Raw genomic sequence first — 27,897 nt, 5'->3', positions numbered from 1 at the left:
GTGGAAATATACTGAAATATAGAATCCAAACTCTTATTGATCTACAGCCACTCCAACCATCAACTGCAACTCTGTATAATAAGTACAACTGATTATGGTCTGTGGATAGGTAGTTGAGCGTCCATGTACTTTTATGCGGGCCCACAAAATAACACCCCCCTTCAGCTCCCACAATAAGAAACTAAATCCTTTATTACATTTTTTTATTTAGGTCCCAAAAACATCATAATAACATTATATCAATAATATTAATACAGAAATAAAATTAAAAAAAGAAACAATAAAATAGCATTTATTTCCACAGCGTCCAAGGGTCAGCCAATAGAAACTCTGCAAGTCCGTATGTAAAGGTTAATGGGTGTGGCTTCAAGCTTGGGTGGAGTCGTCTTCTGCTATGCCAATCAGGAATGTTGAGGTGGTGAGGCAGAGGGTGTGGTTAAGGGAGGGAGGCGGGGCAAGCCTAAGCCAGGCTACTGCTGTGACATCTGCAGAAGGTCAAAGAGAAGAGTGGGTGTTTAGTCCATCTAAAGACAAGACGCCAACAGAAGCTTGTCTACTGTTCTGCTCTCAGTATGAGAAGAGAGACGGTATGGCAGCAGTCAAGTGACTCGAGAGATACCGTCACGTTAACGTTCAGAGTTCAAAGTAACGTACCTGTTGGGTCTGTGTCTCCGGTCCTCTGCTGGCCAGTCTACTCAGGATATTCCTCTCTGACATCTGCAGCCTCACGGCAACAGGAGGTATCCTGGCAATGGTTGCCGGGAGACGGGTCACATCCGCCTTCATGTCACTCAGAAGCTCCTCCAGTTGTTTCAGCACTGAGGGAAGGAAGGAGGAAGACGGAGAAACGAGAAAAAAGGATGAGTTTGCCAAAAAATGTTGGATGGAAAGACAATGATAATCTTATCACTTATCAAGAGACCAAAATTGGACACTTAAAGCTTTTTCTTTTACATAATTGGTAGGAAGATCTGCCATAAAGGGAAAAAAAAAGGAGGATGTTTTTGCTACCTGTAACACTAGAGCTGGCCCGAGTCATTCGAGTAGTCCTATTCATTCGGTAGGTTGGTATTCAGAGCTAAATTCAGTATTCGGAGCTTAGTTTTTTGTCCCAATACTCCAAACCGATACCAACGTCATCATAACCTTACACTGTGACTCGCAAAAATGCAACTGAACAGAAGCGGATTTCATGCTTGCATTTTCTCCATCAAAACACACTGCGGGTCTCTGGTTAGGGCTGTCAACTTCAGTACTTTAGCCCGTCTCTCCTCCGCTCCGTTGGTGCTGCCACACATCGGAGTGGAGGAGGGACAGAGGCAAAAATGCTTCTTAAATTGACAGCCCTAACCTAGCTGCTAGCCTTGCCATTTAGCAAGCATACATTATTTTTCCTTTGTAAACGCGACACAAGCACACCGGTGGGGCGAGAGTTGGAGCGAGCAAAACTCGACTAGGATGACATAGCATACGTTTGATAGCAAACGGCCAAAAACATTTTTAAGCCATGTCTAGTTTTGTGTTAGGCTACCATCAGCCTTTTGTGTTAGGCTACCATCAGCCTCTAGTCGTGGTACAAAACAGATTAGAAAAACGAATTGGAAGTCGTTTTCAAGAGTTTATGGATGTAGCCAGAACACAAAAATGAAACCTACTTCGGCTACCTATCTGAAAACTACGCGAAGTGAAACCTAAACCCACCTTTGTGCAGCACAGCGTTGGCGGGCTTGTTCCCAGACATGGACTCCTTGCTGAGGTGCTGGTGGGACTCGGCCAGACACTCCACCTCGCTGAAGCGCGTGTTGAGAGCCATGGAGGGGTGGGAGGGGTCCTCCGACATGTTGAGGTAGGCCGCCCTGCGCAGCTGCTCCTCGATCACTAGGGCCTGCTCCAGCAGCTGAGGGAGGGGGGGAGGAGAATTAACATTGGTCCGTTGTGTTGATCCGTACCCAGAGACAATGGGAGCCAACGGGGTGGGGGGGGGGGGGGGGATCCCTGGTCCGTACCTTGAACCTCCTGGCCAGGAACTTGTTCTTGATCTCCAGGAAGTTGCCGCGGTTCATCTCGCCCTTGAAGGGCTCATTGAGGATGGCGTACTTCACGTCGTTCTGGATGTCCTGCCAGCGTGCGTAGCCGTGTCTAGGGGGCGCCGCAGTCAAGGGGCTAACACACAGTACAGGCCCACAGAGGTGGGGAACTAGACAAACGGGGGAGCTGCTCACAGCCAGTTATTAAAAGGGTAGGCTATTTTTTGTGGGCTTTATTCGTTGTCAGTACAACGCAAAGACTTTGTGGGATAAACTCTGAGCAGGAAGGAACTTGTTGTTCTGCTGCTCAGTGGCAAGCATGAAAGGATACTGTATTATACCAGCCAGCAGCCAGTAGTCGTGGCGACGGTGCCAGATCTCGTTGGTCTTCTTGGTGACGGTGGCAGCCCTCTCCTCGTTCTGCCACAGGGAATGCAGCTCTGCAGAGAGGAGGGGGGGAGGAGGAGAGAAGGAGAGGAAGCCGCAGGCAACATAGGAAGGGGGAAAGAGGAAATGTTAAAGTCGCACAGAAATTAAAAAAGCATTCTGTCCCATTTTGGTTCACATAATTAGTCATAGTGTTCACCTATTCAACGATGTAACGATTGTTATGCCCAAAAAAATACAAAATTCTACTTTTGTTGTAATCTTATATCAAAGTATATAATTTCTTACTTCCTGGAAAACGGTAGGTCACGTGCAATGACGACAACAGGTACCTTAGATTTTAGGCCAATAATCTCACGACATCCACCCGTCAATCAACGCTATCCTTCTATCGAATCTGTCTAAAGTTCTTAAAACCCGTCCACTTGTCAATGTTCCAATCAAATTCCTCTCAACGCATGTCCCACCCTCATAGCTTGTTTGCGTTGGAAATACGTCAAACTACAGAAGTTAGATGATCTCAAACGTCCGTTTCAGTGCAACTTTAAGGATGAAAGATCTCTGTGTGTGAGGGAGTGTGTCCCAGCCCTGTCCCCGTGTGAGGGAGAGTGTCCCCAGCCCTGTCCCCGTGTGAGGGAGAGTGTCCCCAGCCCTGTCCCCGTGTGAGGGAGAGTGCCCCAGCCCTGTCCCCGTGTGAGGGAGAGTGTCCCAGCCCTGTCCCCGTGTGAGGGAGTGTCCCCAGCCCTGTCCCCGTGTGAGGGAGAGTGTCCCCAGCCCTGTCCCCGTGTGAGGGAGAGTGTCCCCAGCCCTGTCCCCGTGTGAGGGAGAGTGTCCCCAGCCCTGTCCCCGTGTGAGGGAGAGTGTCCCCAGCCCTGTCCCCGTGTGAGGGAGAGTGTCCCCAGCCCTGTCCCCGTGTGAGGGAGTGTCTCCCCAGCCCTGTCCCCGTGTGAGGGAGAGTGCCCCAGCCCTGTCCCCGTGTGAGGGAGAGTGTCCCCAGCCCTGTCCCCGTGTGAGGGAGAGTGTCCCCAGCCCTGTCCCCGTGTGAGGGAGAGTGTCCCCAGCCCTGTCCCCTCACCTGTGAAGCCCCCGTCTGCGATGTTGAACATGAATCTGGTCTTGGCCTTCTTCTTCTCCTCGCTAGCGGCCACTGGTACCACAGCTCCGCCCTCCTTGGCGCTGTCTCCGTTCTGCAGCTTGGCGGGCTCTTCTGTCTTCACGCTGTCCTTCTCCTCCTTTTGCTCTGGAGATCGGGGGGGGGGGGGGTTATTGAGACAACAGGGTAAACGGAGGACAACGGGCAAGATGGTAGGAGGGTGAGCAAGAGAGTGGCGAGTAAGAGATTGAGAGAATAAGGTAAACAGAACGGACAGACCAATCCAGGCTAGTAGAGGAGCTAAGTGTGTTTGTGTAAGAGAGGACTGAGAATAGAGAGAGAGAGAGGGGTAAGTACCTTTCTTTTCATCAGCAGCATCGATGGTGAGGTCCATCTTCTCAATCTTATCTTCCTTCTTGTCATCTGCTGCACGTTGACAGAAGAAGACAGAGAGAGAAACGTTATGGTGCGTTTCAACATGAACGACTTGGTCCACAGCAGAGCAGGAGAGGTCCAGGACACATTCCAATGACAATCAATCAATCAATCAATCAATCAATCAATCAATCAATCAAGGCCACCAGTTGGAGAGACAGAACAGGCGACTGGACTAAAAAGTACCTTTGGCCTCGGAATCGTCCGTTCTGACCTCCGACCCTTCCGTCTTCGTCTCCACTGGAGACTTGCTCTCCTCTCCTCCCTCGGTGGTGTCACCATCCTTCTCCTTCTCTCCCTCCTTCTCCACCTCCTTCTCTTTCTCAGCCTCTCCGCTGCTGGGCTTGTCAGTCTCCATGGGCTCCTCTCCTCCTCCGCCCTCCTCCTTCTCCTCGGGGGACGGCGTCTTCTCGTCCTCGTCGGGGATGGCGATCACCTCCGACTCTTCCGTCTGGCTGGGCTCCTTGACCTCCTTCTCTCCGTCTACCTCCTTCTTCACCTCCTTCTCCCCGTCCTTAACAGGCTCCTCTGTCTTTGAGGCTTCGTCTACTGCGGGAAACAATCATCATCATCATCATCATCAACTCCTTATAGAATCCTGGAATCGACTTCCATCATCTCCTAATAATTTCACTCAAACTACCAAGTCCTTTAATTTCCGAAGTGATATCCTTTTTAAGAACCGGAGAGGCCATGTCCAAGGTTCAGTTTGCAGTTGGGACCATCCGGTTGGGGGATGGGGGATCTGAGGGGGGGGGGAGGGGGGGTTTACCTGGGGCAGGTGTGTTGGGCTGGGTGTCTGCAGGGGTGCCAGTGGTGGAGGGTGTTTTGGGGGCTGGGGAGGGTGAACAGAACGAGGGGAAAGGGGTTAGGAGCGTAACAGAGGGGGGTGATGTGTGTGTGCGTGGTGGGAGGGAGGAGGGGGCTGTTAGAAGAGTGAAGGAGACAGACCTGAACGCAAGGGAAGAAGAAAGATGGGGGGGGTGGAGAGATTGTAGGTGCGTTGGTACCTGTGGCGGGGGTGTTGGGCTGGGTGTCGGCGGGGGTGCCCGTGGAGGGGGTCTTCCCTGGGGAGTCGGGGTGGACCGCGGCGGCCGCTGCGGCGGCGGCGGCAGCAGCAGCAGCTGCTTTCTTACTCTCCTCCAGCTCCATCATCCAGGGCATGGACCACTGGCCGTTCACATGCTCAAACTCCTGCACCTGGACGCAGCAGCACAGGGCGCCAGTTAGACATAAAAACAGGACCTGTTTCAATACTCTTGCGACGCAACCTTCCCTTGAGAAATCAATGTCCTGATATGGCTGGGCCGATGCTTATGGTGTCGAGAGCACATTGGGTACTGTGCCGAGAGACCATCTCTACTCTCGTACCAATTTATTTATTTATTTTTGTACCTTTTTCCGGATCAGTGACATCACGCCGATTCGCGTGAGGACGTGTTGCCGCGACAACCCTTCACGAGGCACGCCGTCGGCAAAGGTCTCGGCCCCGTCGGCGCCCGGCTCACAGAGATGACGCATGAAGAGAGACACGTACGCCCTGCGGGGCAGAAGGAGTGAGAGAGGAGAAAGGGAGAAAAGGAGCGACGGAGAGAGAGAGGAAGAGAGAGAGAGACGGGTGGAGAAAGACAGTACACAGGATTAGTGACTGATCAAAAATGGGTTCAGTTTCCAACAATAGCAGCTATTATGATGCTGGCTACTCCGAAACAGCATGGTGGGATGATGGCGCCAGGTTTAACCCTTTTAATACGACCACGTCACCGGCAACATTTTAAAAAATATCTAACAAATATTTAATAATATAAAAAAAATATCTAACAAATCTAAAAAATTCCTCACTCCAACACTTGCTGAGAGCTGAGAAACTGCGCTTTCTAGTATTATAGGGAAAAACCAATTAATATTTGAAATGTTGTCACTGTATTTTCAGGGTTAAAAGGGTTAATAATGTGGTTTAGACACAGGTTTTGAAACTGCCACTGGTGTGCGTGTTCACCGGGGATAGCGTGGGCGCTCTTACTTGAACTCTTTCTCAGACTTCCCTCGCAGGTCTCTAACCAGCCACTGAGTGGTGAAGGCGTCTTGGGGAGGCATCCCATAACGCATCACTGCATTCAGGAAGGCCTTCCTCTGGCGTGCGTTGAAACCCAGCACCTATAGGAATCGGACGTGTCAGAGTTCAACACTAGGAGATGCGCACGCACACACACACACACACACACACACACAGCGCAGAATACAGTATAACAACTTTAACAGTCCCTCTGCAACAGATAAGTCTCATACAGTATGCTCTTCTCTAGGGCTGTAGCCAGGGTTTAGAAGGATTAGCGAAGGTCTAGAAGTCTCTTTTAATGGAGCTTATCAACCGCGTTTCTGGATGAGCAAGACATACCTTGGGATATTACCTCTTTTCACCATAACCCTCATCATTACACCATACATGTGATACACACACAAATATATATACACTCACACACACACACAACAAACGTCCTAGGAATGCCTTAAAAACCTCAAACTTTCTAAATATTAAGGCCTAAATGCACTCAAAACATATTTATTTCAAATCAAACTGTGCTAGGAATCAAATAGTGTTATCAGCACATTCACCCAAGTTCGCCCTCAGAAACAGTGACCTAATGTTTCTAGGAAACGCTACTTCTACCGAATAGAATAAAACATTGATGACTCTTAAACAGACGTCAGATATTTCTCACCGATGAACACCCACGACAATGATATCGTTTTAAAGCAGTATATTGCTGTAGAAATCAATGACTGACAGCTAGCCATGATTCACACAGGAGGGGGATTATTAGCAAGTAGCAAGTAACAGTTTCTGCTACCTGATCAATTTATGACAACTCCCTTTTACCCATCTATATAACCTGTTACCCTATTATTTTATCAATCAATCAAAGCTTTATTTGTATAGCGCATTTCATACCCAGAGGCAACACAATGCGCTTTACAGAGAACAAGGGAGGTGGGCATACGACCCACCTCTACATATTCCAGCGGGAAGCAAAAAAACAGTAATCACCCGGGGGCCATTTTATCTTGATTTCTGCCATAGTCAACATTTTCCTACCATCCACACTTCTTTACCTCTATCTAATTTCAGTTCGCCCAAGTTCATGCTGCGTTCATCATTGCGTTCAGTCGTATAATCCCTCACATTATTTCTTTCATTTGGACTCCCTCATCAATGTTTTAACGTTAGCTAGTTGTAACACGCCTGTAATGCTTCAATAAGAACAGTTTTCTTGCTTGCTGCTGTAACAGGATAGTTATATATTAAATATATATTATATAACAATCCTGTTACAGCAGCAAGCAAGAAAACCTTTCTTATTGAAGCATGTTGAAGCAATGTTTAGTTGAAGTTCGTCAAAATCAGTTGTGAAATTAGTATTCTTTTGTTTTGGTAGGAAATGATTTAATGTTCCATTTTGCCATACATTTGAGGCTTGACTCTTGTTTGGGCGCCCTCTAGTGGGTGTGGTTAGGCTGTAGTAGGTATATACATCAACGGGTAGCACCATACTCGCGCCCTTTCGTCAACATCCCTGATGAGAATGGTAGGTTGACATCGTGCTCTGCCTCACTTTTTGATTTCGTTTTACAAATACATGATTTATATGCTAAGCAGATTAGATCATTTCATGCACATATGTTTCTTTCATGTTTTCTTTTGATTATCAATCGGTTTTGTCATGTATTCTGTAGTTATTTTATGTTTGAGCCCACGGCTATTAGCTACTATAGCTAGCCATGTCATGCACGCTCTAGAACGTCCATCCGTGTACTGGTTAGCTAGCTAATGAAGCGTGTAATGTCGGACACGTGTCCGCGTTCTAAATTTGATCGCTTGGATTGTGAACAGGGCTGGAGCTGGTTGAACTACTGCCATTGCCAACCACATGTTGTTTTGATTTATTTACCCTCAACAGGTATGTTTTGTAAACTATTATAATTTAGTTTTGTATACCATTATAATGTAGTTTTGTACGTTGCAGCCATGTTTTGTTTGCACCCGTTGTTGTAGGTTAGCACCTGTGTGTTAGTAGCACCTGTGTGTTGGTAGCACCTGTGTGTTGGTAGCACCTGTGTGTTGGTAGCACCTGTGTGTTGGTAGCACCTGTGTGTTGGTAGCACCTGTGTGTTGGTAGCACCTGTGTGTACCCTGCCAGTGATCTCTCCCTCTCACACACACGTGGGTTCAGAGGCCATGGGGGATGAACCCTGCTGTTAAAAGCTCCCTGCCATACCTCAATGTTGCCTCCCACTCTGGCCAGCAGGGGGGGTAGTGGCTTGTCCCTTTCGTTCCTCAACCCCTTCCTGTTGGGCCTGCGCGAGTTGGCTGTAAACACACAAACACACATTGTCAGCTGTCGATTTCAACATAAACACATCTTTGAAATCGAGAGTTTAACATGTTTTTGAATTATTTTTCAAGATGCCCATCCAGATCCATTGTATGACCAAAACGGTGGGAGAGCAATTATCAACTTTCTCGAAAATGCTAGCTTTGTCAACGTTTTGATCTGAACCATTGTATATGATCATAAGTAACCTTAAAACAGGGCTAAACATGCATTTTCCCTTTACTACTCCTTTAAGAGATGAGCGAAATGTATGTTTTAAATTGACAAGCATAATAGGTATGTGTATGGTCATGGCACACTTCAAACAGGATCAAGAAACTATTTGCCTCTCACCATAGACGACCGTTCCCATGGGGGGGGTTCTGCTTCTGCTTAGGCACTCTATAGCCTACACTCCCCATGGAATTATGTTCAAATGCAGCTGGATTTGAAAGGTAGGCTAATGCACTGGCTCCGCCCCTCTGCCCATATTTTGTGGTGCTTGACTCCAGCCTAGGGTTAGACTAAACACACAGAGGTACTCACTTCCTTCCGCTCTCTCATCAAAGTCCTCGTCTCCCTCCTCCGAGGCCACCGAGTAGTCCGAGTTGTTGTCGGACTGGTCGTCCTGCCAATCTGCTTTGAAACGGGAAAACACAGGTGGAGGGGTCCGCACGTTAGTCCACCGTCACAGACATCTAACGTTAAGACACATTGGAACAGACCTGGGTCCAAATACTATTGGATGTCTTTCAACATACTAGTGTTTCCTTGAGTGTCGGGTGGGTGGAGTTTGTGTTTATTGGAACAGCTGGTTCAATTGTACCAGGCAAAAAACAATGTAGACCAGATAAGTATTTGAAATGATTGCTGGTCCATATTGGACTTAAAAGAGACACATTCTCAAACATCTAAATACAAACACAACGCAAATAGATTGAGGTTTGAACAGCGATGCTAACATTTGGAATATGGAACGGCTGAAACATTTAAATGCAGGCTAGTTCACTAGTGGAGATACAAGATGTTAACAAGCAAGATCTACAGTAGTAGAGAGAGCTAGAGGTCCACATAATGTACACGCACAACTGTGCAGGACTGAAACCATGTGTGTAAAGGGTGGGTGAACTATCAACGGGACTACAGCCCAAGACAAAGAGACACACCCTCACAAACTATTCACCCCCACACACTTCCAGGTGTCATCCATACAAGCTAAGACACAATGCCCCTACACTACACAGCGTCTGTAGTGACTGCTAGCAAATCTAGAGGCTTGCCTAAATCAGTGAGTACGCGCCATTTTCCAACCTGCACCTTTCTTTTTTGAGGTTTAAGAAAGTAATTTCAAGACAACTCCACATCACCCAGAGAGCAGGAATAAGGGAGAGCTGTGAGACACTCTGTACGCGTGTGTGTGGGCGGGTGCCGGCATTTTCTTTCATCTGGTGAGAAGATCATGGTGGCAGTGCAATGCATTGTGGGTGGTGTAGGCCAATTTGTACATTTTACATTACAGTCATTTAGCAGACGCTTTTATCCAAAGCGACTAACAATAATTGCATTTAACGTAGGAAAAGCCAATTTAATGGAATGCCTATGGCATGTAAACTTGTCCATGCCAGGGTGACAGAAAGCAGACATATGTAGTGCATCATACATCAAGTTTGATAGTTTGCATTGAAATTGCATCAGTGTTTAAGAGTTTCTACAGGAAAAAGACAGACAAAACCCAAGCACACACATACTGAAGGCAATTCAACTAAACACATCCACCCACGTGTCATGCTCACAAATATTGAGAAAAAGACCTGCCTGCCAGGCCTTCATACACACACACATCCACACACACCTGCCTGACAGGCCTTTATACACACACACACATCCACACACACCTGCCTGACAGGCCTACACACACACACATCCACACACACCTGCCTGACAGGCCTACACACACACACATCCACACACACCTGCCTGACAGGCCTACACACACACACCTGCCTGACAGGCCTACACACACACACATCCACACACACCTGCCTGACAGGCCTACACACACACACATCCACACACACCTGCCTGACAGGCCTACACACACACACCTGCCTGACAGGCCTACACACACACACATCCACACACACCTGCCTGACAGGCCTACACACACACACCTGCCTGACAGGCCTACACACACACACACACATCCACACACACCTGCCTGACAGGCCTACACACACACATATTAAGATAAGTAAGTTTCGCAGGCGGCAGCGCAGCGTCATCTTGTTACCCCGTCTACTACCTCTGTCCTCCTGGGAGCCGTCGTTGTAGTTGACCTGCTTGCGGATCCTCTTGCCCTTGCCCAGGTTGCGCGCCAGGTCCTCCTGCTGCTGCTCGTAGTGGTGGCGCAGCAGCTTCTCCCAGTAGTCCGGGTCCACGCTCTCCTCCTGCTTGATGATCTCCCGCTGCACCTCCTCCTCCTGGAGAGAGGGAGGTTTATTTTTTATTTTTAGAAGTTTATTTCAGGGACAACATACAAATACATTAGTCTCCTTAGAGAGAAGATGCATTGTACTAGATTATAGCTTTTGCTAATTTCCATCTCCAGTCCCATATACATACAACAATACAATGAATGATGCAATAAAACATGCATTCGTACAATACGCTAAAAACATGCATTTACATATTAAAACACTACATTACAGATTCCATGTCATACTCCTCCTTCCACTCTCAACCCAGGCACACACATATTTAATACTACATTACAGATTCCCTGTCATACCCCCCCTCCCCTCTCAACCCACAAATACATACAGTCATAACCACAAAATTAAACCATGTTTAAAAATTTTAAATATTAACAGCTCCAAGTCGGGGAAACATTTCAAACGAACGGCAAAACTCCGAATTTGACCTTTGTACTAAACGAGGGCCTCTGGCGTACTCGACTTTGACAGCTTCTTTAGAACTCTAGCTCTATAACCTTCTTTAGAACTCTAGCTCTATAACCTTCTTTAGAACTCTAGCTCTATAACCTTCTTTAGAACTCTAGCTCTATAACCTTCTTTAGAACTCTAGCTCAATAACCTTCTTTAGAACTCTAGCTCTATAACCTTCTTTAGAACTCTAGCTCTATAACCTTCTTTAGAACTCTAGCTCTATAACCTTCTTTAGAACTCTAGCTCTATAACCTTCTTTAGAACTCTAGCTCAATAACCTTCTTTAGAACTCTAGCTCTATAACCTTCTTCAGAACTCTAGCTCTATAACCTTCTTTAGAACTCTAGCTCTATAACCTTCTTTAGAACTCTAGCTCTATAACCTTCTTTAGAACTCTAGCTCAATAACCTTCTTCAGAACTCTAGCTCTATAACCTTCTTTAGAACTCTAGCTCTATAATGTGTGCAGCGGAGGGATCTGAGTAGGAATCCAGGGGTGCGTTCAAATTCAGCGAACATAGCGAACGTTTGCGAACGTTAGCGAACTATTTTCCGTTAGCTTTGCGTTCGCCGCAAACGTTTGCTAACAGAAGCTAACAGTCTGGAGAGGTAGTTCGCCAGTAACGGAGCGAGGATCACAATGGACCCAGGCTTACTGAGATGTGCTCCCAGATGGGGATTGTTGCGTTTATGCTAACTATTTGGAACGTTCATTAAAAGCCGTTCAAATGTGACCGTTTGGAGAAAACATGTTTGCGGCGAACGTTCGCCTCTGTTAGCTGAATTTGAACGCAGCCCTGGTAGATGAACTGAGTGAAAAGAACGCTGTTATGGAATATGGAATATGCGTTATGGAACTTATGGAATATGGAATATGCGTTATGGAACTTATGGAATATGCGTTATGGAAGCCAAGGGAACAATCACACTGACAGGGCTTTAGTAACTGCCTCTATGTCGGTTTGAGCCAATGAACGGACGGACACACACACGCACACGTACGTACACACACGCACACACACACACACATACACACACACGTCTGCTACTCACCGCCTCCTCCTCATCCTTGACAACATACTGGGCCACCTTGAAGGAGCTGAGGTACTCATTCATGCTCTGGATCTCCGTGTCCTCCGTGGCGTCCTGGTTCCTGTCCAGCAGCCGGTCGATGGCCTTGTCGTCATAGTGGATCACACTGCTGTCCTCCTCCTTGTGGTTTGCTGGGGAGGGCGGTAGGATTCAGTCGTTAGTTAGGAACGTGTTCTAACGTGTTATAAACGTGTAATAAACACTGGTCTTCCCCCTTGGACTGTTCATTCTCATGATCCTCATTCAACTTATCGGTGGGAAGAGTTCAGTGTCGAGGTGATGAGCCAACTTGTTCAAAGATCTATCAGATCTGCCCTTCTATCCCCAATATATTCATTCTCTCTCTCCCTCCCTCGCTCCCCCTCTCTCTCCCCCCTCTCTCTCCCTCCCCCTCTCTCTCCCTCCCTCCCTCGCTCCCCCTCTCCCCCCCCCCTCTCTCTCCCTCCCTCCCTCGCTCCCCCTCTCCCCCCTCTCTCTCCCTCCCCCTCTCTCTCCCCCCTCTCTCTCCCTCCCTCCCTCGCTCCCCCTCTCTCTCTCTCCCCTAATAGGGACTTTAAGCAGCGACGGTTTGGGGACGGCTACGACATCCGCGGACATTCCAACGCGTTGCCGTAGCGATGGAAATCCATTATCACTAAGCAACGTTAGCTGGAGTGGCAACGTTAAGACAACGAAGATGACATGTCTGTAGACGAACAAGAAAATCAATCTAATTTGCGGGTATATCTAACAAATACACTTAGAATCATCAGGCTATTACTAGTAGAACAGTCTGAACGGAGTTACTGTCTAAAATACAATAGAACTCGATATTTACATGGAAACGCTTAGTCGTTTTAGGGACTACGCCAAGTCAGCTGTTCCCCCGTAGTAGACGGTCGGGATGCAACGGCACAGAATTCTAACAGAATCGGGGACGAGCAAAAGTGCTTCTCGAACGCCGTAGCCGTCCCTCAAACCGTCGCTGCTTAAAGTCCCTAATGTGTAAAATGACACGGCTACAGCTGACGAACCCTCTCCGAGCTCGTCCTTGAAGAGCTCCTCCGTTCCGAACTTCAGGATGTCGTCCAGCTCCTGTTTGGACATGGAGCCGGTCTTGGAGCCCAGACCCGGCCGCACAACCAGGTGGGTCAGCATCATCTTCTTTTTAGCCACCTGGAAGAGGAGGGGAGGGAGGGAGGGGGGAGGGCAGAGAGAGAGATGGTAAATACCGAGACACCTATCGCAAGATCATCACCTCTATCATCAAGTTCTGCGTCACGTCTAAATGTGAAACGTGCGATCAGACACTTCAACATTCCACAGTCCTTCCATGCTGTGGGGTCACAGGTGAGAGATCCCTCGGCTGATTGGTTGGTTGGTTACCTGGGTGATCCTCTCCTCCACAGAGGCCTTGGTGACGAAGCGGTAGATCATCACCTTCCTGTTCTGACCGATACGATGAGCTCTGCTGAACGCCTGGAGAAAAGGGACGAGGAATTAGCGTGATATGGAACCATGAATAGTGATATTTTTCCATAGTGAGTGTGTGAGTGTGTGTGTGTGTGTGTGCATGTGTGTCACCCTACCTGGATGTCGTTGTGAGGGTTCCAGTCAGAGTCGTAGATGACGACGGTGTCGGCGGTGGCCAGGTTGATACCCAGACCTCCCGCTCTGGTGGAGAGGAGGAAGGCAAACTGCAGCGCTCCCGGAGCTGGGGAACACACACACGCACACACACACACACTTAAGTAACTGCCGTTTCACACAGTTCAATACAACTATGATGAAGCCGGGAACTAGAATGGACCAGAATGCATTTCTACCAGCAGTTGTGTCGCCCTGTTGATGTACATTCTAGTCTGCACATCCTTTCACTCATTATATGGCATTCACTCACACATCTGCACATATTTACACATTCAGTGTGAGTTCAGTCTTGCTTGTTCTGCCACTCAAGTCAGCCAGCCAATCAACCAGCCAATCAGTCAACCAGCCAACCAGCCAATCAGCCAACCAGCCAATCAGACAACCAGCCAACCAGACAGCCAATCAGTGAGTCAGCCAGTCAGTCAGTTAGCCAGTCAGTCAGTCACTCAACCAGCCAGCCAATCAGTCAGCCAGCAAGCCAGTAAGTCAATCAGCCAGCCAGCCAGCCAATCAAATCAGCCAGTCAGCCAATCAGTCAGTCAGCCAATCAGTCAGTCAGCTAATCAGTCAGTCAGCTAATCAGTCAGTCAGCTAATCAGTCAGTCAGCTAATCAGTCAGTCTGTCTCACCGTTGAAGCGGTCGATGGCTTCCTGTCTCATGCCCCCGGTGATGCCTCCATCTATCCTCTCATACTTGTACCCCTCGTTCTCCAAGAAGTCCTCCAGAAGGTCCAGCATCTTAGTCATCTACGGGGGGAGAAGAGGGACACACAACGTTAGTGCTGGGTGTGGGGGGTGAGGGAGAACAGCCATATACTGAGAGGCTTGAACGTATGTGTTAACTAGTGTTCCAAGGTCACAAACGTATGTGTTAACTAGTGTTCCAAGGTCACGAACGCATGTGTTAACTAGTGTTCCAAGGTCACAAACGTATGTGTTAACTAGTGTTCCAAGGTCACAAACGTATGTGTTAACTAGTGTTCCAAGGTCACGAACGTATGTGTTAACTAGTGTTCCAAGGTCACAAACGTATGTGTTAACTAGTGTTCCAAGGTCACTCGCAGAGTGAGTAGTCGCGTTTCCATTACAACTAGAATTGCGCAAAACCTAAATATCGCAATAAAAAATTGGTAATGGAAACACCTAAATTTCTAAAAACCTCTCAAATTTCGATAAAACGTTTTTACGCTCTCATGAGGTGGTTTTTCAGAAGTTTCGATATAGAAGTATATCGCAAAAGCGTAATGGAAACACTTTTTTCGAATTTAGGCAGGAGAAGAGGTAGGGGTCATGTGATTTGCTCGCTTCAAAAAATTACGCGATACGCCCGGAACAAGTGGAAGACCCTAAAGCAACGATACGAGAAACGTGCGCCGTTTAAGAGCGGAGCCAAGGGGAAAGCTAAAATAAAGTTCAAATATTACAACGGTTTGTTTACTTAATACATCCATCGTTTACTTCCTGGTTGCGCTTTGCGTGAATTGTGTGGCGTCGCGAGACTAGACTACGAGAATTACAGCTCTTGCGCAAAACACCTTTCAATGGAAACACCTGCAAGTCGCAATTGTACTTTGTCGAAACTTTAGAAATATCGCTTTTATTTTGCGAAAAAGTGTCATGGAAACGCAGCTAGTGAGTGCGTCTGTGTGTGTGTGCACGAGAAAGAGAGAGAGAGAGAGAGAGAGAGAGAGAGAGAGAAAGAGAGAGAGCGAGAGAGAGAAGAGTGCAAGTGTGTGTCCTTCCTTGCCTGAGAGAAGATGAGCACTCTGTGCCCGCCGTCCTTCAACTTCCTCATCATCTTCTGCAGCAGCGCCAGTTTCCCAGCAGCCTTTGTGAGCGCGCCGCCGTCGTACATCCCATTGGGCATCTTTGGAGCTTCCTGATCGGGGGAACCAATCAGGAGTTACAGAAAGCAGTTACAGCTGACCTACTTCCTGTAAAGCTATACTAATGCTATTAGAGAAGAATAGCAAGACTTGGATGTTGATGACATGTACAAAGCTAATTCTTGCCCCCCCCCTCCCCATTTACAAAATAATAATGATTCGTTCCATATCAAAGCATTGGGGATTGGGTCGTACCATAGCAGCCACAGGGAAGAGGTAGGGGTGGTTGCAGCACTTCTTAAGGTCCATGACCACGTTGAGCAGGGACACCTGGTTGCCCCCTCCACGAGTGTTCAGGGCCTCGAAGTTACGCGTGAGGATAAACTTGTAATATTTCCTGGAAAAATGACAACGCAGACAGTAAGCAAATCAATATCGGCAACATCACTCATGAATAAATAATCCAGTTTGAATCTGTTGAAAGAAATGGATATCAGAGACACGTTTTAATCGGAAGCAGCCATACTGTTCTTCCTTCTTACGGACTCCTCCTGACATCCATCTGATTTCATCGATACGTTCATCCCCATCCTCCCATCCTCCCCTCCCTCCCTCCCTCCCTCCCTCCCTCCCTCCCTCCCTCCCTCCCTCCTCACTTCTGCATGGGGCTGAGCTCCACCCTGACGATCAGCTCCGTCTTGGAGGGCATGTGCTTGAAGACGTCCGCCTTCAGTCTCCTCAGCATGTGCGGGCCCAGCATGTCGTGGAGCTTTTTGATCTGGTCCTCTTTGGCGATGTCAGCAAACTCCTCCAGGAAATCCTGCAGGTTACTGTATGGGGGGGATGGAGGGGGGGAGAGAGAGAGAAAGGGAGAGAGGGACAAAGAGGGAGAGAAAGACTTAAGATGTGGCAACAATCAGCCATTAAGTGTGTAATTTGAGTGAGGGGAAGTGGTACTTGGGATTTAGCACAAGTGATTTATAACTATCCTGCACTTGTGTGTGTACACACACACACACATGCACACGCACACACACACACCTGAACCTCTCAGGCGTGAGGAAGTTTAGCAGATGGAAGAGCTCCTCCAGGTTGTTCTGCAGAGGGGTTCCAGTCAACAGCAGCTTGTGCTGCAGGGGGTAGTTGTTCAGAACTCTGAAGAACTTGAGGAGGGGGGGGGGGGGGGGAGGAGGAGGAGGAGGAAGAGGAGGAGACAGGAGAGTTAAAAACAGCATAGACACCACAGCATTCAAGCACTGTTAATCCGCCTCAGCGCATGTGTACTAAGGTTGCGTGTGTGTGTGTGTGTGTCTCCTACCTTGGACTGGTTGTTCTTGAGCCGATGGGCCTCGTCCACCACCAAACAGGCCCAGTCTATGGACCCCAGGATAGCCATGTCGATGGTGATCAGCTCGTACGACGTCAGCAGCACGTGGAACTTCACCGATGAGTCTTTCTGCAGGGGCAGGAAAGAGATGGGGGGCGGTTATAAACGTGACACAAGGTAGCTGATTGTTAAAGGGGTGATTCTAGCATGGCGTGTGAACAACAAGCACAAACCAAAGCTTAATCTTGCGCCAGGACAAAACTGATACTACAGTCAAAGTCCGCTGACCAGTCATTTCTAATTGTCCCCAAAAGTGGACACAGAGGGGACAGAGCCTTTGCTGTAGTAGTGGCCAGACTCTGGAACGAGTTGCCCCTCCATGTTAGGTTGGCCTTAAAACACCATTTCTCCCCTCCAAGTATTGAGCTACAAGTTTTCATATCATAATTTCATTTCTCTGTTGTTTTTAAATGTGCTCTATAAATAAAGTTGGATTGGAAATTAAATTATACATTTCAGGTGTTCAACCTACAATGAAAACAGTATATTCAAATGTAATCAATGTACAAATTCTGAACACATTGTTTCAACAATCGACTCCCTTTGATTAGTCTTCTCTTCATCCATTCATCCATCCATCCATCTCTCTCTCTCTCACTCCTCTCCCTCTTTCCTTACCTTCATCCTGGAAGCCTTCTTCCCGCCGCGGATGGCGTTGTCTTCGAAGGAGAACTCGTTCTCGCGGATGACCGCCCTGCTGTCCTTGTCACCGACGTAGGTCACCACGTACATGTCCGGCGCCCACATCTCAAACTCTCTCTCCCAGTTGATGATGGTGGACAGGGGGGCGCTCACCAGGAACGGACCCTTGGAGTGACCCTGGAAGATGGAGGGAGATGAGTGGAAAAAAGAGAAATTAAAGCTTTGAAATTGAATTATCACTTTTTTTCATGAATAACAAACTTATACCATGTTTTTGTATTTCTATTTCAGTGGGGGAAAGGATGGAGGTTTTGAAGGATTTGAGTGCAGCCAGCGCCACTTTGGTATCGTCAAAGGAAGTGCATTCTGCCCTCCGGCCCATAGGTGGCAGTAGTCCCCACGTGATGCTATCAGTGTGTTTACTCAGCACTCCAGCTTAATGTCGTCAGATTTCACCTGACTTAAAACAAAATGGCTGGACTGGCACCGAGCCATGTATACAGCTCTGACTGACGGGGATATACTGTAGCTAACACTTTACATCCACTTGAGCTAGCCAAAGGGCTAAAGCCTCACTAGTAGGGCCAGATCTAAAACAAAGATGTAAAGAGTTAAATTTAAGGAATTTTATAAAATATATCAAAACTATGTTCTAAAAGAAATAAACCTTTTTACATGCACCTATTTTTAGCTAGCACAAATACACACAAATTCCAAAGACCAATCATTCTCATACACACACACGCGCGCCTCACACACACACACCTCTTTGTAGAGCGAGTAGAGGAAGACGGCGGTCTGCACGGTCTTTCCCAGGCCCATCTCGTCGGCCAGGATGGTGTCGGTGCCCTGAGCCCAGGAGAACCTCAGCCAGTTCAGACCCTCCAGCTGGTAGGGGTGCAGCGTGCCCCCCGTGACGTCCAGGTAGTCCTGCTGCCGGTCAAACTTGATGGTGGGCTGGAGAGGGGGAGGACAGGAGGGAAGGAGGGAGGGATTGAGAGGAGGAGGAGAAGGAAAGGAGTGAGACCAATGCGGTTGGGGAAAAAAATAAGTCAAGAGTATTCCTGAGTAATATGCTCTGATATTCTGTCTTCTACAAAGATGGCGCGCACACACACACACACACACACACACTTACATCAACCACAGGGTTCTCTGGAGGTCGGTCCAGTCTCTTGACCTTGCCTTTAACCTTGATCTTCTTCCCTGGTTTCCCCTCGTCTCCCATCATCAACTCCCTGTAAACAGAGGAGAGAACATGACCTTTCACACACTGCGGGGAAGAGAGAGCAACTTGTATACAAAGTTACAAAGATGTTGGTGGCAAAACGCAGGCAAACTATCTGTGAAAAGTATTGTTTACAAAACAAGGGTTACTAGATGGGCTGGTGGGTTTAGGTTACTAGATGGGCTGGTGGGTTTAGGTTACTAGATGGGATGGTGGGTTTAGGTTACTAGATGGGCTGGTGGGTTTAGATTACTAGATATGGGAACTTGGTAATGTAAGAGTTTGGTTGGCGGGGTCTCTCCTACCTGTGGTGCCAGTACTGCAGCTTGAACATATCGAACTCTGGGACCTCCATGTCCTCGGCCTCCCAGGTGGCCTGGTCGTATGCCAGGTCTCTCCACTTGATCAGGTAGTGGGCGTTGTTCTTCTTATCCACACTGGGGAGAGGACGACAGTCAGTATATCCACAGGCTACCAGATTAAACCAAGACAGTACCATACAGTATATATGCCTATGCGCCTATGCCTTATACTAAATCGAATGTATTAGTGTATTAGTGTTTTTGTTTAAAATAACCATTTAATGCGATGTCTTGTAAACCCATGTGGGTTGGGCACTACGGTGCAAGACGTGAATAAAATTATATATATATATATATATATATATAATCTCAGAGATTACATATTACGCAGATTAAGAACCGATCATATCAACCCATCACTGGCCTTCTGCCCAGAGAAGCTCTATCCCATGCCAGCGTTAAAGCCATTTTGATTTTTCCAACCCTTCCCTCTTTGTTGTCCAGTGTCCTTGTGGGAGAAAAAAATGCTGCATGACCACTACCATCACTAGGGCAGCGTTCCGAATAGCATACTACCCTACTATATAGTATGCCAAAACAGGATATAGTATGTCCCAATACATAGTATGCCACATGCAGTATGGCAAAAATACCAGGATGTCCTACTACATCCGGTCGTATTTTGCAGTATGCAAGCCAGCAGGCTTTTCTGGCTATTCTGACCCACAATCCTGTGCGCAGCGGAAATGTGCATCACATGTGCGAGTCGTGACAGCTGTAGACGAATGTCGCGTTATGGACAGCGACGGATGTGGGCAAATTTCAAGGCGCAATGTTATGACAAGGTAGTATGTCCTAATTGGATGCCTACTGCTTGCAAAGTACATACTTTCTAAGGGCAGCTGTAGTAGGTACTGGTAGTAAGAAGTAGAAGTATGCGATTCGGAACGCAGCCTAGGCCTTCCGACCCTGTGGATAAACTACAGACGCTCAAAACTACCAACTGCTACATCTGACACCCTACAGCAGGTTGACGCTGAGGGCTAGCGGACGCTAAACCGAGCGTGTAAACGAAGTGGTGTTTCCTGTGCTTCCCCCCTGGCCCAGACGGTGGTGCGTACCTGTGGTTGAGGATGCGGTGGATCATCATCCACTCCATCTTGATGCCGAAGCGGTAGAACTTCTCCTCCATCTGGGCGTACAGCGGGTCTTTGTTCTTCCTCTTGGTGCTCTTGTCCTCTTCTCCCTCGCCGCCGTAGTCGACGGGCGGCGGCTCGTCCATGTCGTTTTTGCGCTGGTAGTTGCGGAACATCACCTGACAGTACAGCTCCAACTGTGGGTGGGTGAGGGGGGGGGGGTGAGAGGGGGGTAGGGGTGACTACATTTATTTATGATTACTTCATGTCTGAGGCATGACTGAACATATAAGTTTGTGTGTGTTTGTTTGTTTGTTTGTGTGTCTCGACCTGTAACTCCGACACCCAGGAGCAGTGCCAGTAGGACATGTTGCTCCACTTGGCGAAGAACTCCCTGTCGGGCCTGCCGGCCAGAGGGGCGGGGTCCGGGGAGTCTGCCGGGAGGTCTGGGGGGCGGGGCACCGGCGTGGGGGGAGGGGGCTCGCCCCAACGCCAGGTCAGGATCTTCTGGACCTTCCCCTTCATGGATGGACACTGAGGAGGAGGAGGAGGAGGAAGGAGTAGGAGGAGTTTTAGCACACTTTTCTGGAACAGTGAAAGGACTGAAAGGGTCATTCAACATTAACAAAAACTAAAAACCTAACCAGGTCATTATGAGTGTCCTTTGTGATCTATAGGAGACGTTAGTATAGATGAACAAATTTGTTCTCACTACAAGCATGGAGGAAAAAAAAAAAAAAAAAAAAAACACTTTCCGAATCCCCTCCCACTGTCATTGGCCGAGGCACCTGTCAATCACCCACCCGGGCCCACACCCATTGGCTGAGGGACTCACGGTGCATCGCGGGCAGATCCACTCTCCGTTGGGGATCTCTGGCAGGGGCGGGTTGAGGCAGTGGATGTGGTAGGAGGAGGGGCAGGAGTCGCAGCACAGCAGCTCGCCCCCGTCCTTGCACACCCGACAGAACTCCATGTGGTGGTCGTCCTCCTCGGGCTCCCCGATGGCCTCGTTCTCCTCCTCGCCCTCCGACACCTCCTCCCTGGCCTCCCACTGAATACCCTCCTTCTCCTGAGGATCGGATCGGAGGTGGAGAGGAGAACGGGTGATGGGGTTGAAGAGGATTGACAGCCGTATAAAATGTATTTAAAATTCTTACATGATGATATGGCTGTGTTTATTTGGACTATTGCACTCCCAGGTGTGTGTTGTAACTTGTAAACATAAAGTGTTGTCAGAGACCGCACAGCTTAGCAACTCCCACCGGCTGACAGATGCCACACAGCCCACAACTTCCCCCGATAGCGATATCTGATTGGCCGCTGGATGTGTCAGTCAGCCGGCCAGCCAGCCAGTCAGGATAGCCACTTACGCAGTGTGGGCAGCTCCAGGTGCCCTCTGGGGCTTTCTCCATGTCGGGGTCCAGACAGACCATGTGGTACGCCCGGGGGCAGGTGTCACACAGAATGATCTCCCCCCCCTGCTGGCACACCTCACAGTAGTCTTGGTGGTCCGTCTCATAACCGTCACCGTCCTCTGTCTCCACTGGGGGGGGGGGGCACAGAGGAGTCAGTGAGTGTGTGTGTGTTAGGGTGGGGAGCTAGCTATACAAACAGAACGCCGCCGCCGCATTGAGGCGAAGATCTGCGGTCACTTTTTCCTTCAGGCTACGATTGCCACCGGCGATAGAACATCTGATCAGTTGCCATGCCGACAGTACTTGACGCGAGATTGCTCTTGTGGGGGGGGGGGGGGAGCTCGTCAACAAACTGCGTCAGCTCTCCCCCAAACTGAGGGGGTGTTTTCTCGCATGCTCGTCCTAGCTGTTCCGCTTAGCTGTGACTCACGGCGAATCCGTGCCAATGGTCGATGACACTCGCACACGGACGCAGATAAACTCTCACAGAAACACACGCGCACATCTAAAGAGCAACATCATGATGTAATACAAGCACAGATGTAATACAAGCACTCACCCTTCTTCTTCTTGGGTTTGCTCTTGGGCTTCTTCTTGGAGCGACTGCTGCGGCTGTTGGAGCCGTCGGACACCGAGATGCTGTTGAGGCTGGCGTCGTCGAAGTCGCTGTCCACGTCTGGCTCGTCCTCCTCACTCTTGAGTTACACAGACGGAGAGAGAGAGAGAGAGAGAGAGAGAGAGAGAGACTCATGAGGTTCATGTTCATCTTCGTTGGTCGAACACTGATAAGTTAGTTCAGATCATCTCTTAACATTTTAAGACCATTTTAAAATTGGAGTAGACTACAAAGAGGTGAAACAGATAGAGACCAGAGAGAAAGAGTGAGAGAGGAATCGAGAGAGATAAACGACGAGACAGAAGGAAGAGGATAGACGGGTCTTACAGAGGAACGTTTCCTCTTGCTGTTGAATCCTCCCAGTTTAATCTTGAGAGGAGCCACCTTCTTGGTGTTGGGCTTCTTCTTCTCCAGAGGTTTGGGAGCTGGCTTGGACTTCTTACGAGCGTTGGGGCCTAACGACGAAACACACAAGACGGCCATCCGTAAGAAACACGGCCAACACTGGAAGACAGACAACCACGTGGAGCCTCTACGCTTCCTAGAGTATTCCTAAACACAGGCCACTACCTCGATGCACTAGTCTAACCGAACAGCTGAAAGCATTAGAGTCTGAAATGGTAAAGGGAAACTAGCATTTTTAAGATTCTGATTCCGTTTCTAATTTGGAGAATGGCCCAACGTGAGGCACAACAGACGACCCCCCCCCCCCCCCCCAGACACCCCTACCTTTCCCCTCCTTGGTCTTGGCCTTGCGTATGGGGGGTGGGGGCGGCGGCTGGAGCTCGACTGCCGGGGGGGGCGGGGCAGGGGGCACCGCCTCGGCTACCATGCTGTCGACGGCGGCCGACACGTTGGCGGTGGCGAGGGCGGCGTTGGCGGCGGCGGAGCCCCTCAGGGGGTTGTTGGTGCTGAACTCGCGCCACTTGGCCCCCAGCACCATCATCATCTTGGACACGGCGATCTTGGGGTTCTTGGCAGCGATGAGGGGTCTGCGGGATGGACGAAGGAGACGTGGTAAGATGAGAGGGGGATGAGAGTGGAGAGAGGAGAGAAAGAAAGGGACAGGGAAAGCAAGAGACGAGAGATAAACAAAGGGAGAGAGAAAGGGATAAAAAGAGCGAGCGAGAGAGCGATACAGTGCCGTGTTTACCTGACGTATTGGCTGAACGCCTTGTAGTTGGTGAGCGAGCGGTAGTCTTCCTCACTGAAGACGTGGTCGATGTCCTCCATGCCCCAGTCATCCAGCAGCTGGGATGATGTCTTGGGCTCCTAAATAACAACAACAACAACAACTTTAGGATTCATCCATTTTACTTTCATTGACCAAGTTAACAAATGAATTATAGCAGAAGACGTTCCAGTCAACCGCATTCATAAGCAGAGTTTCTAAAACCTGACTGGACAAGGCCACTTGACAATCACTGGCTACTATTGTGCCCTTGAGCATGGGAAACAGTCGCTTTGGATAAGAAACATCTGCTAAAAGACCAAATTGTAAATTGACTCCATGTGGGCGGACATAGTAAATAATAAACCAGCCTAGTTATACCGATAATAGCTGTATTGCTAAATAACTGCTCTTTACTCGATGCCATTCTACCCAGCAGACTATGGGTATAAAGAAGCTTTGTTGACTCTCAAACACGCGTGGACAAAGCAGGTTTCCAGACGCCATACTGGGGCACAGTCAGCTCTCTACCACGGTGTGCAGTTCTACCGCGAAGAAAGAAAAATATGTTTGTCTAACAAAGAGTTGAATTGAAGGTACATCACGGTTGCCACGGTAACCACGCGTGCGCGTGTCCCTTCCGTGCATAGCTGCAATTTACAGGAATCACATGGGAGGAACCTTTTGTAAAGCTTTTCTGTCAAACTCACATCTGGATTGGTTTGCATCCAGGCGGTCAATACCATCATTTCCTATGGAGCTTTTGAATGATGTGCAATTACAGAGTGAGTGGAAGCACAATAACACCTACAGCTGGGTGACTGTACAGAACCAAAGGTATCAGGCCATGAGGCTCAGAAAACAATTTGGAAATACTTTATAAAACCCCAAATAGAGAGCTGGATCAGCAGAGACAACATTTCTATCAGTCTATTCTGTTTTTATAAAGCATTGTTTATAATATTTTGGCCCGATAATGATCATTTCCCTCAGGATCGTCCGATACCAATTTATTTTAAAAAACCCCCACAAAAAACGACTTCTCTTAGAATGGTCTTACCCATATTATGGAATCGATATGACAGTCTTTGCTTCCATATGTTTAGATTAAGGTTGCCCATTATTATCACCCCTTAACTGATGAATATGCCCTCAAAATATTATTCAGTATATCAGATTCAGTGTACTTCATACTTCAGTATACAGTATGTCATTCGAACCAATGCCGAGTAAAAAATAAAAAGTTGAATTGTTTTCCCGTTTAATTTTGAAATTACTTGGACATAAGTTTCGTTTCTCACTGTTTGAGGGGCAACTGGTAGTGTGCTGTCCTAATTTTAAATGGCAAAAAAATCAAACTACTGCTGATCAGAGATTTCGTTAACAAGTGATTAGCAGCAGCAGCTTTGGAGATATTTGGGCTGTATGAAAAAAACGCTGTATGAAGAGATCCCGGGACAGAACTCGCTCAGTTGGAATGGATGTTGGACACCGTTGACATGACGTTACTCAACTCGAGATCAAGCTACATTACATCGAGCAGGTCCTGTATTTATACCCTTGTCTGCTGTAGTAGTCACTATTTCTCATTCGGAATTGAATTGACTCACCACTCTATAACATTTAGCTTGTAGCATCCAAGTTTGTACTTGTATCCATGTGAAGCTTACCAGCTAGAATAGACTTAAAAGATCGGCTTTTGCGATTGGCCAATTTGCCGACCGATTTACATCGGTGGCCGATCGATTGGAGCATCCCTACTATATGGTCATGAAAACAATACTTTAGAAAACCCCGAAAAAAACGGGCCCGGCCTCCTCTCACCGAGCTGTCGTCGTCATCTTCCTCCTCCTCCTCCTCCTCCTCCGGCTCCGGGTCCTTCCTCTTGGAGGCGGAGGATCCTCCGGGCGTCCTCTCGGAGCCCGCGTTGCTCCGCCTCTTCTCTTTGGCGGCGCTCACCCTCTTCTTCTTCTTCCTGCCGGGGGTGTAGTCGCTGCCCTCGCTGTCCGACCCTCGGGGCCCTCCCCCTACCTCCATGTCCTCCACCGCGGGCCTCTCCATGGCGTCCGGGGAGCTGACCGGCACATCCTGGACAAAGATAAATCATCGGGGATTATGGGAAATACTCTGGGGAATCAGAGAGCAAGGTTGCTCCCCCTGGATGGTCTTGAGACTGATTTTAAGTCACAAAACTAACCCCTATGTATCTATTACTTATATAAGTTGTCAAGTTGACAGCAGTTAGTCAAAGAACAAAGCAACATTTCAAACACTCAAATTAACATTTCACAGTGGGAAGAGAAGACAAGATCCTGATGAACATGGACTATTGAAGTCAAACTGCATTAACACTGATGTTAATAAGCCAGGTCATGGTGTCAGTACCTCTCTGCGAGAGCGTCTCTTGCTGCTCTTACTCTCGCGGCTCTTCTTGGCCTTCTTCTTCTTCTTCACCTTGGGAGCCTCGTTCTCTGAGATCTCCTCCTCATCGTCATCTGCAATAAAGTGAGTAACAGTCCATTGAGCAGGACAACAACAGTGCTAGTATAATACAGCAATGAGTAAGACAACAGCGGCCCTAGTGTAATACACTTTAGGTGCGTGTGTGCCTGAAGAATTAGGTTTTTAGACATAAGGTTGGTTTTTAGACATAAGATTAGTTCTACTCTAACTAATTCTACTACACTATTATAGTTTCTACCACCTTGTGCATTGCCATCTCGTCTTCATGGCTAGTTCTCAAACATTTACACATCAGACAGTCTAAATATTAAGTTTAACATCCACCTCTATCGCAGTCACTCTTAGTAGTGAGCTGATGTCACCTAGTTTGGTAGCCTGGCAAAATAGAGCTGAGAATAGCAGGATGGGTTAGTTGCTGTCAAAAGTAAATATTACGTAAGGTGAGCGACATTAACCGACTTCTGTGCGACATTAACCGACTTCTGTGCGACATTAACTGACTTCTGTGCGACATTAACCGACTTCTGTGCGACATTAAACGACTTCTGTGCGACATTAACCGACTTCTGTGCGACATTAACCGACTTCTGTGCGACATTAACCGACTTCTGTGCGACATTAACTGACGTCTGTGCGACATTAACCGACTTCTGTGCGACATTAACCGACTTCTGTGCTCTGGCCAGCCATTGGTGTGTAGCTTTAACAGCTAACGTGAGCTAGCCAAGCGATAAAACCCGATATGGAGAACATGATTATGCTCTTAGTCACTTGTTTGTTTTAGAAAGAAAATGCACTTGTGAGTTCTGGCAAGTAGTAGTACATTGGCTCTTCCTACGTTAAATGCAATTATTGTTAGTCGCTTTGGATAAAAGCGTCTGCTAAATGACTGTAATGTAATGTAATGTAATGAATCGGAAAATCCCCTGAACGAAAGAATCGCTAGTCATCTTGTGTACACAAACAAAGCGGATGCTCGGTGTTTTCCTCTCGTCGCACCGTTTTCGGTGCGGTCTTAAGTGGCAAACAAACAAATTTCTCTAGATACATCGCAACAGTAACTGTATAATATTATATTTTTTCATGGTTACCACGCAAAGCGGCTTCACCAACCACCCGGCAGAGAGCTGCGGAACGTCATCTCTCAGCTGCCAAGCTAACTGGCTAGCCCCGTATGGTCATAGGCACGTAACGGATACCGGCTAGCTCGCGCTAGGCCCGGGGAACATGCCGGTGGGGTCGGTTAAACCGTTTTTACCGACTGGCTGAGTCGTTGGTCGCGAGGGGAAGCTCCAGGTGTTCCATATGACACGACGCCCGCGAAATTACCTTTCTAGCACGCGCCTGCAGATGCTAACCATGCTAACTGATGCTAATTCAGTTCGTTTAGCTTTGCTAGACATCTGTAAAAGTATCCCAAAACTGATAGATGATAGAGAAATTCATCATGATTGGGTTATAATTGGAGGTATCAAGCTTGATATCACGTTCGTTAACGTTGGACAACACTAAAAGCTAAATGCAGATTAGCTTAGACGTAATAGCCGTGCGAGTGAAATGTCCTACCGTGCAACATGGACCGGTCCTCGGCTGCGAAATCCTCTCTATCATCCTCACTTCCAGACATTGTTGCAAACTTTGAATTTAGTTAGCTTAACTCCCAGCTAACCAAATAAAGTTCACGGAAAAGTTAGCCGCCAGATCCGTTTGTCCTGCGGAGTTGTTCCGTCC

At 48.1% G+C, this 27,897-nt stretch overlaps 1 protein-coding gene across 3 annotated transcripts; it reads right to left on the bottom strand.

Moving 5' to 3' along the window:
• Positions 1 to 216: 216 nt before the first annotated feature.
• chd4a (chromodomain helicase DNA binding protein 4a) lies at positions 217 to 27,897 on the bottom strand. 3 transcript variants are annotated; one of them, XM_084455563.1, is made up of 40 exons: positions 27,733 to 27,897; positions 26,089 to 26,198; positions 25,528 to 25,791; positions 23,686 to 23,804; positions 23,262 to 23,524; positions 22,860 to 22,987; positions 22,476 to 22,611; positions 21,872 to 22,044; positions 21,337 to 21,570; positions 20,832 to 21,035; positions 20,487 to 20,698; positions 19,369 to 19,500; positions 18,974 to 19,073; positions 18,601 to 18,792; positions 17,812 to 18,012; positions 17,125 to 17,262; positions 16,848 to 16,969; positions 16,463 to 16,636; positions 16,062 to 16,203; positions 15,728 to 15,859; positions 14,610 to 14,727; positions 13,920 to 14,044; positions 13,717 to 13,809; positions 13,365 to 13,506; positions 12,313 to 12,482; positions 10,606 to 10,795; positions 8,862 to 8,954; positions 8,220 to 8,311; positions 5,966 to 6,099; positions 5,338 to 5,482; positions 4,953 to 5,142; positions 4,715 to 4,777; positions 4,129 to 4,491; positions 3,865 to 3,933; positions 3,490 to 3,654; positions 2,359 to 2,467; positions 2,007 to 2,139; positions 1,702 to 1,897; positions 655 to 818; positions 217 to 485 (listed from the first exon to the last, which is right to left on the bottom strand). In XM_084455563.1, the coding sequence occupies exons 1-40, from the start codon at positions 27,791 to 27,793 to the stop codon at positions 471 to 473; spliced, it is 6,006 nt and encodes a 2,001-aa protein (XP_084311689.1). In that variant the 5' UTR covers positions 27,794 to 27,897; the 3' UTR covers positions 217 to 470. The 3 variants fall into 3 exon arrangements, with proteins under 3 accessions (XP_084311689.1, XP_084311690.1, XP_084311691.1); XM_084455564.1 differs by having other exon boundaries at positions 4,129 to 4,488; XM_084455565.1 differs by having other exon boundaries at positions 10,618 to 10,795.

The sequence above is a fragment of the Borostomias antarcticus genome (assembly GCF_949987555.1).
Source record: "Borostomias antarcticus genome assembly, chromosome: 21".
NCBI lineage: Eukaryota > Metazoa > Chordata > Actinopteri > Stomiiformes > Stomiidae > Borostomias > Borostomias antarcticus.
Note: the sequence above shows the minus strand (reverse complement) of the source record. Positions and strands in the feature narration are given on the sequence as shown.

Bases quoted from the DNA above. Each gene is read 5' to 3' on its own strand.
- chd4a (XM_084455563.1), bottom strand. From the start codon at position 27,793: ATGTCTGGAAGTGAGGATGATAGAGAGGATTTCGCAGCCGAGGACCGG. The intron at 16,970-17,124 runs GTAGGAGACACA...CCCCTCCTCAAG, and splicing joins TCAAGAACAACCAGTCCAAG to TTCTTCAGAGTTCTGAACAA. The intron at 2,140-2,358 runs GTATCCTTTCAT...GGCGCCCCCTAG, and splicing joins CTGCTGGCTGGTATAATACA to ACACGGCTACGCACGCTGGC.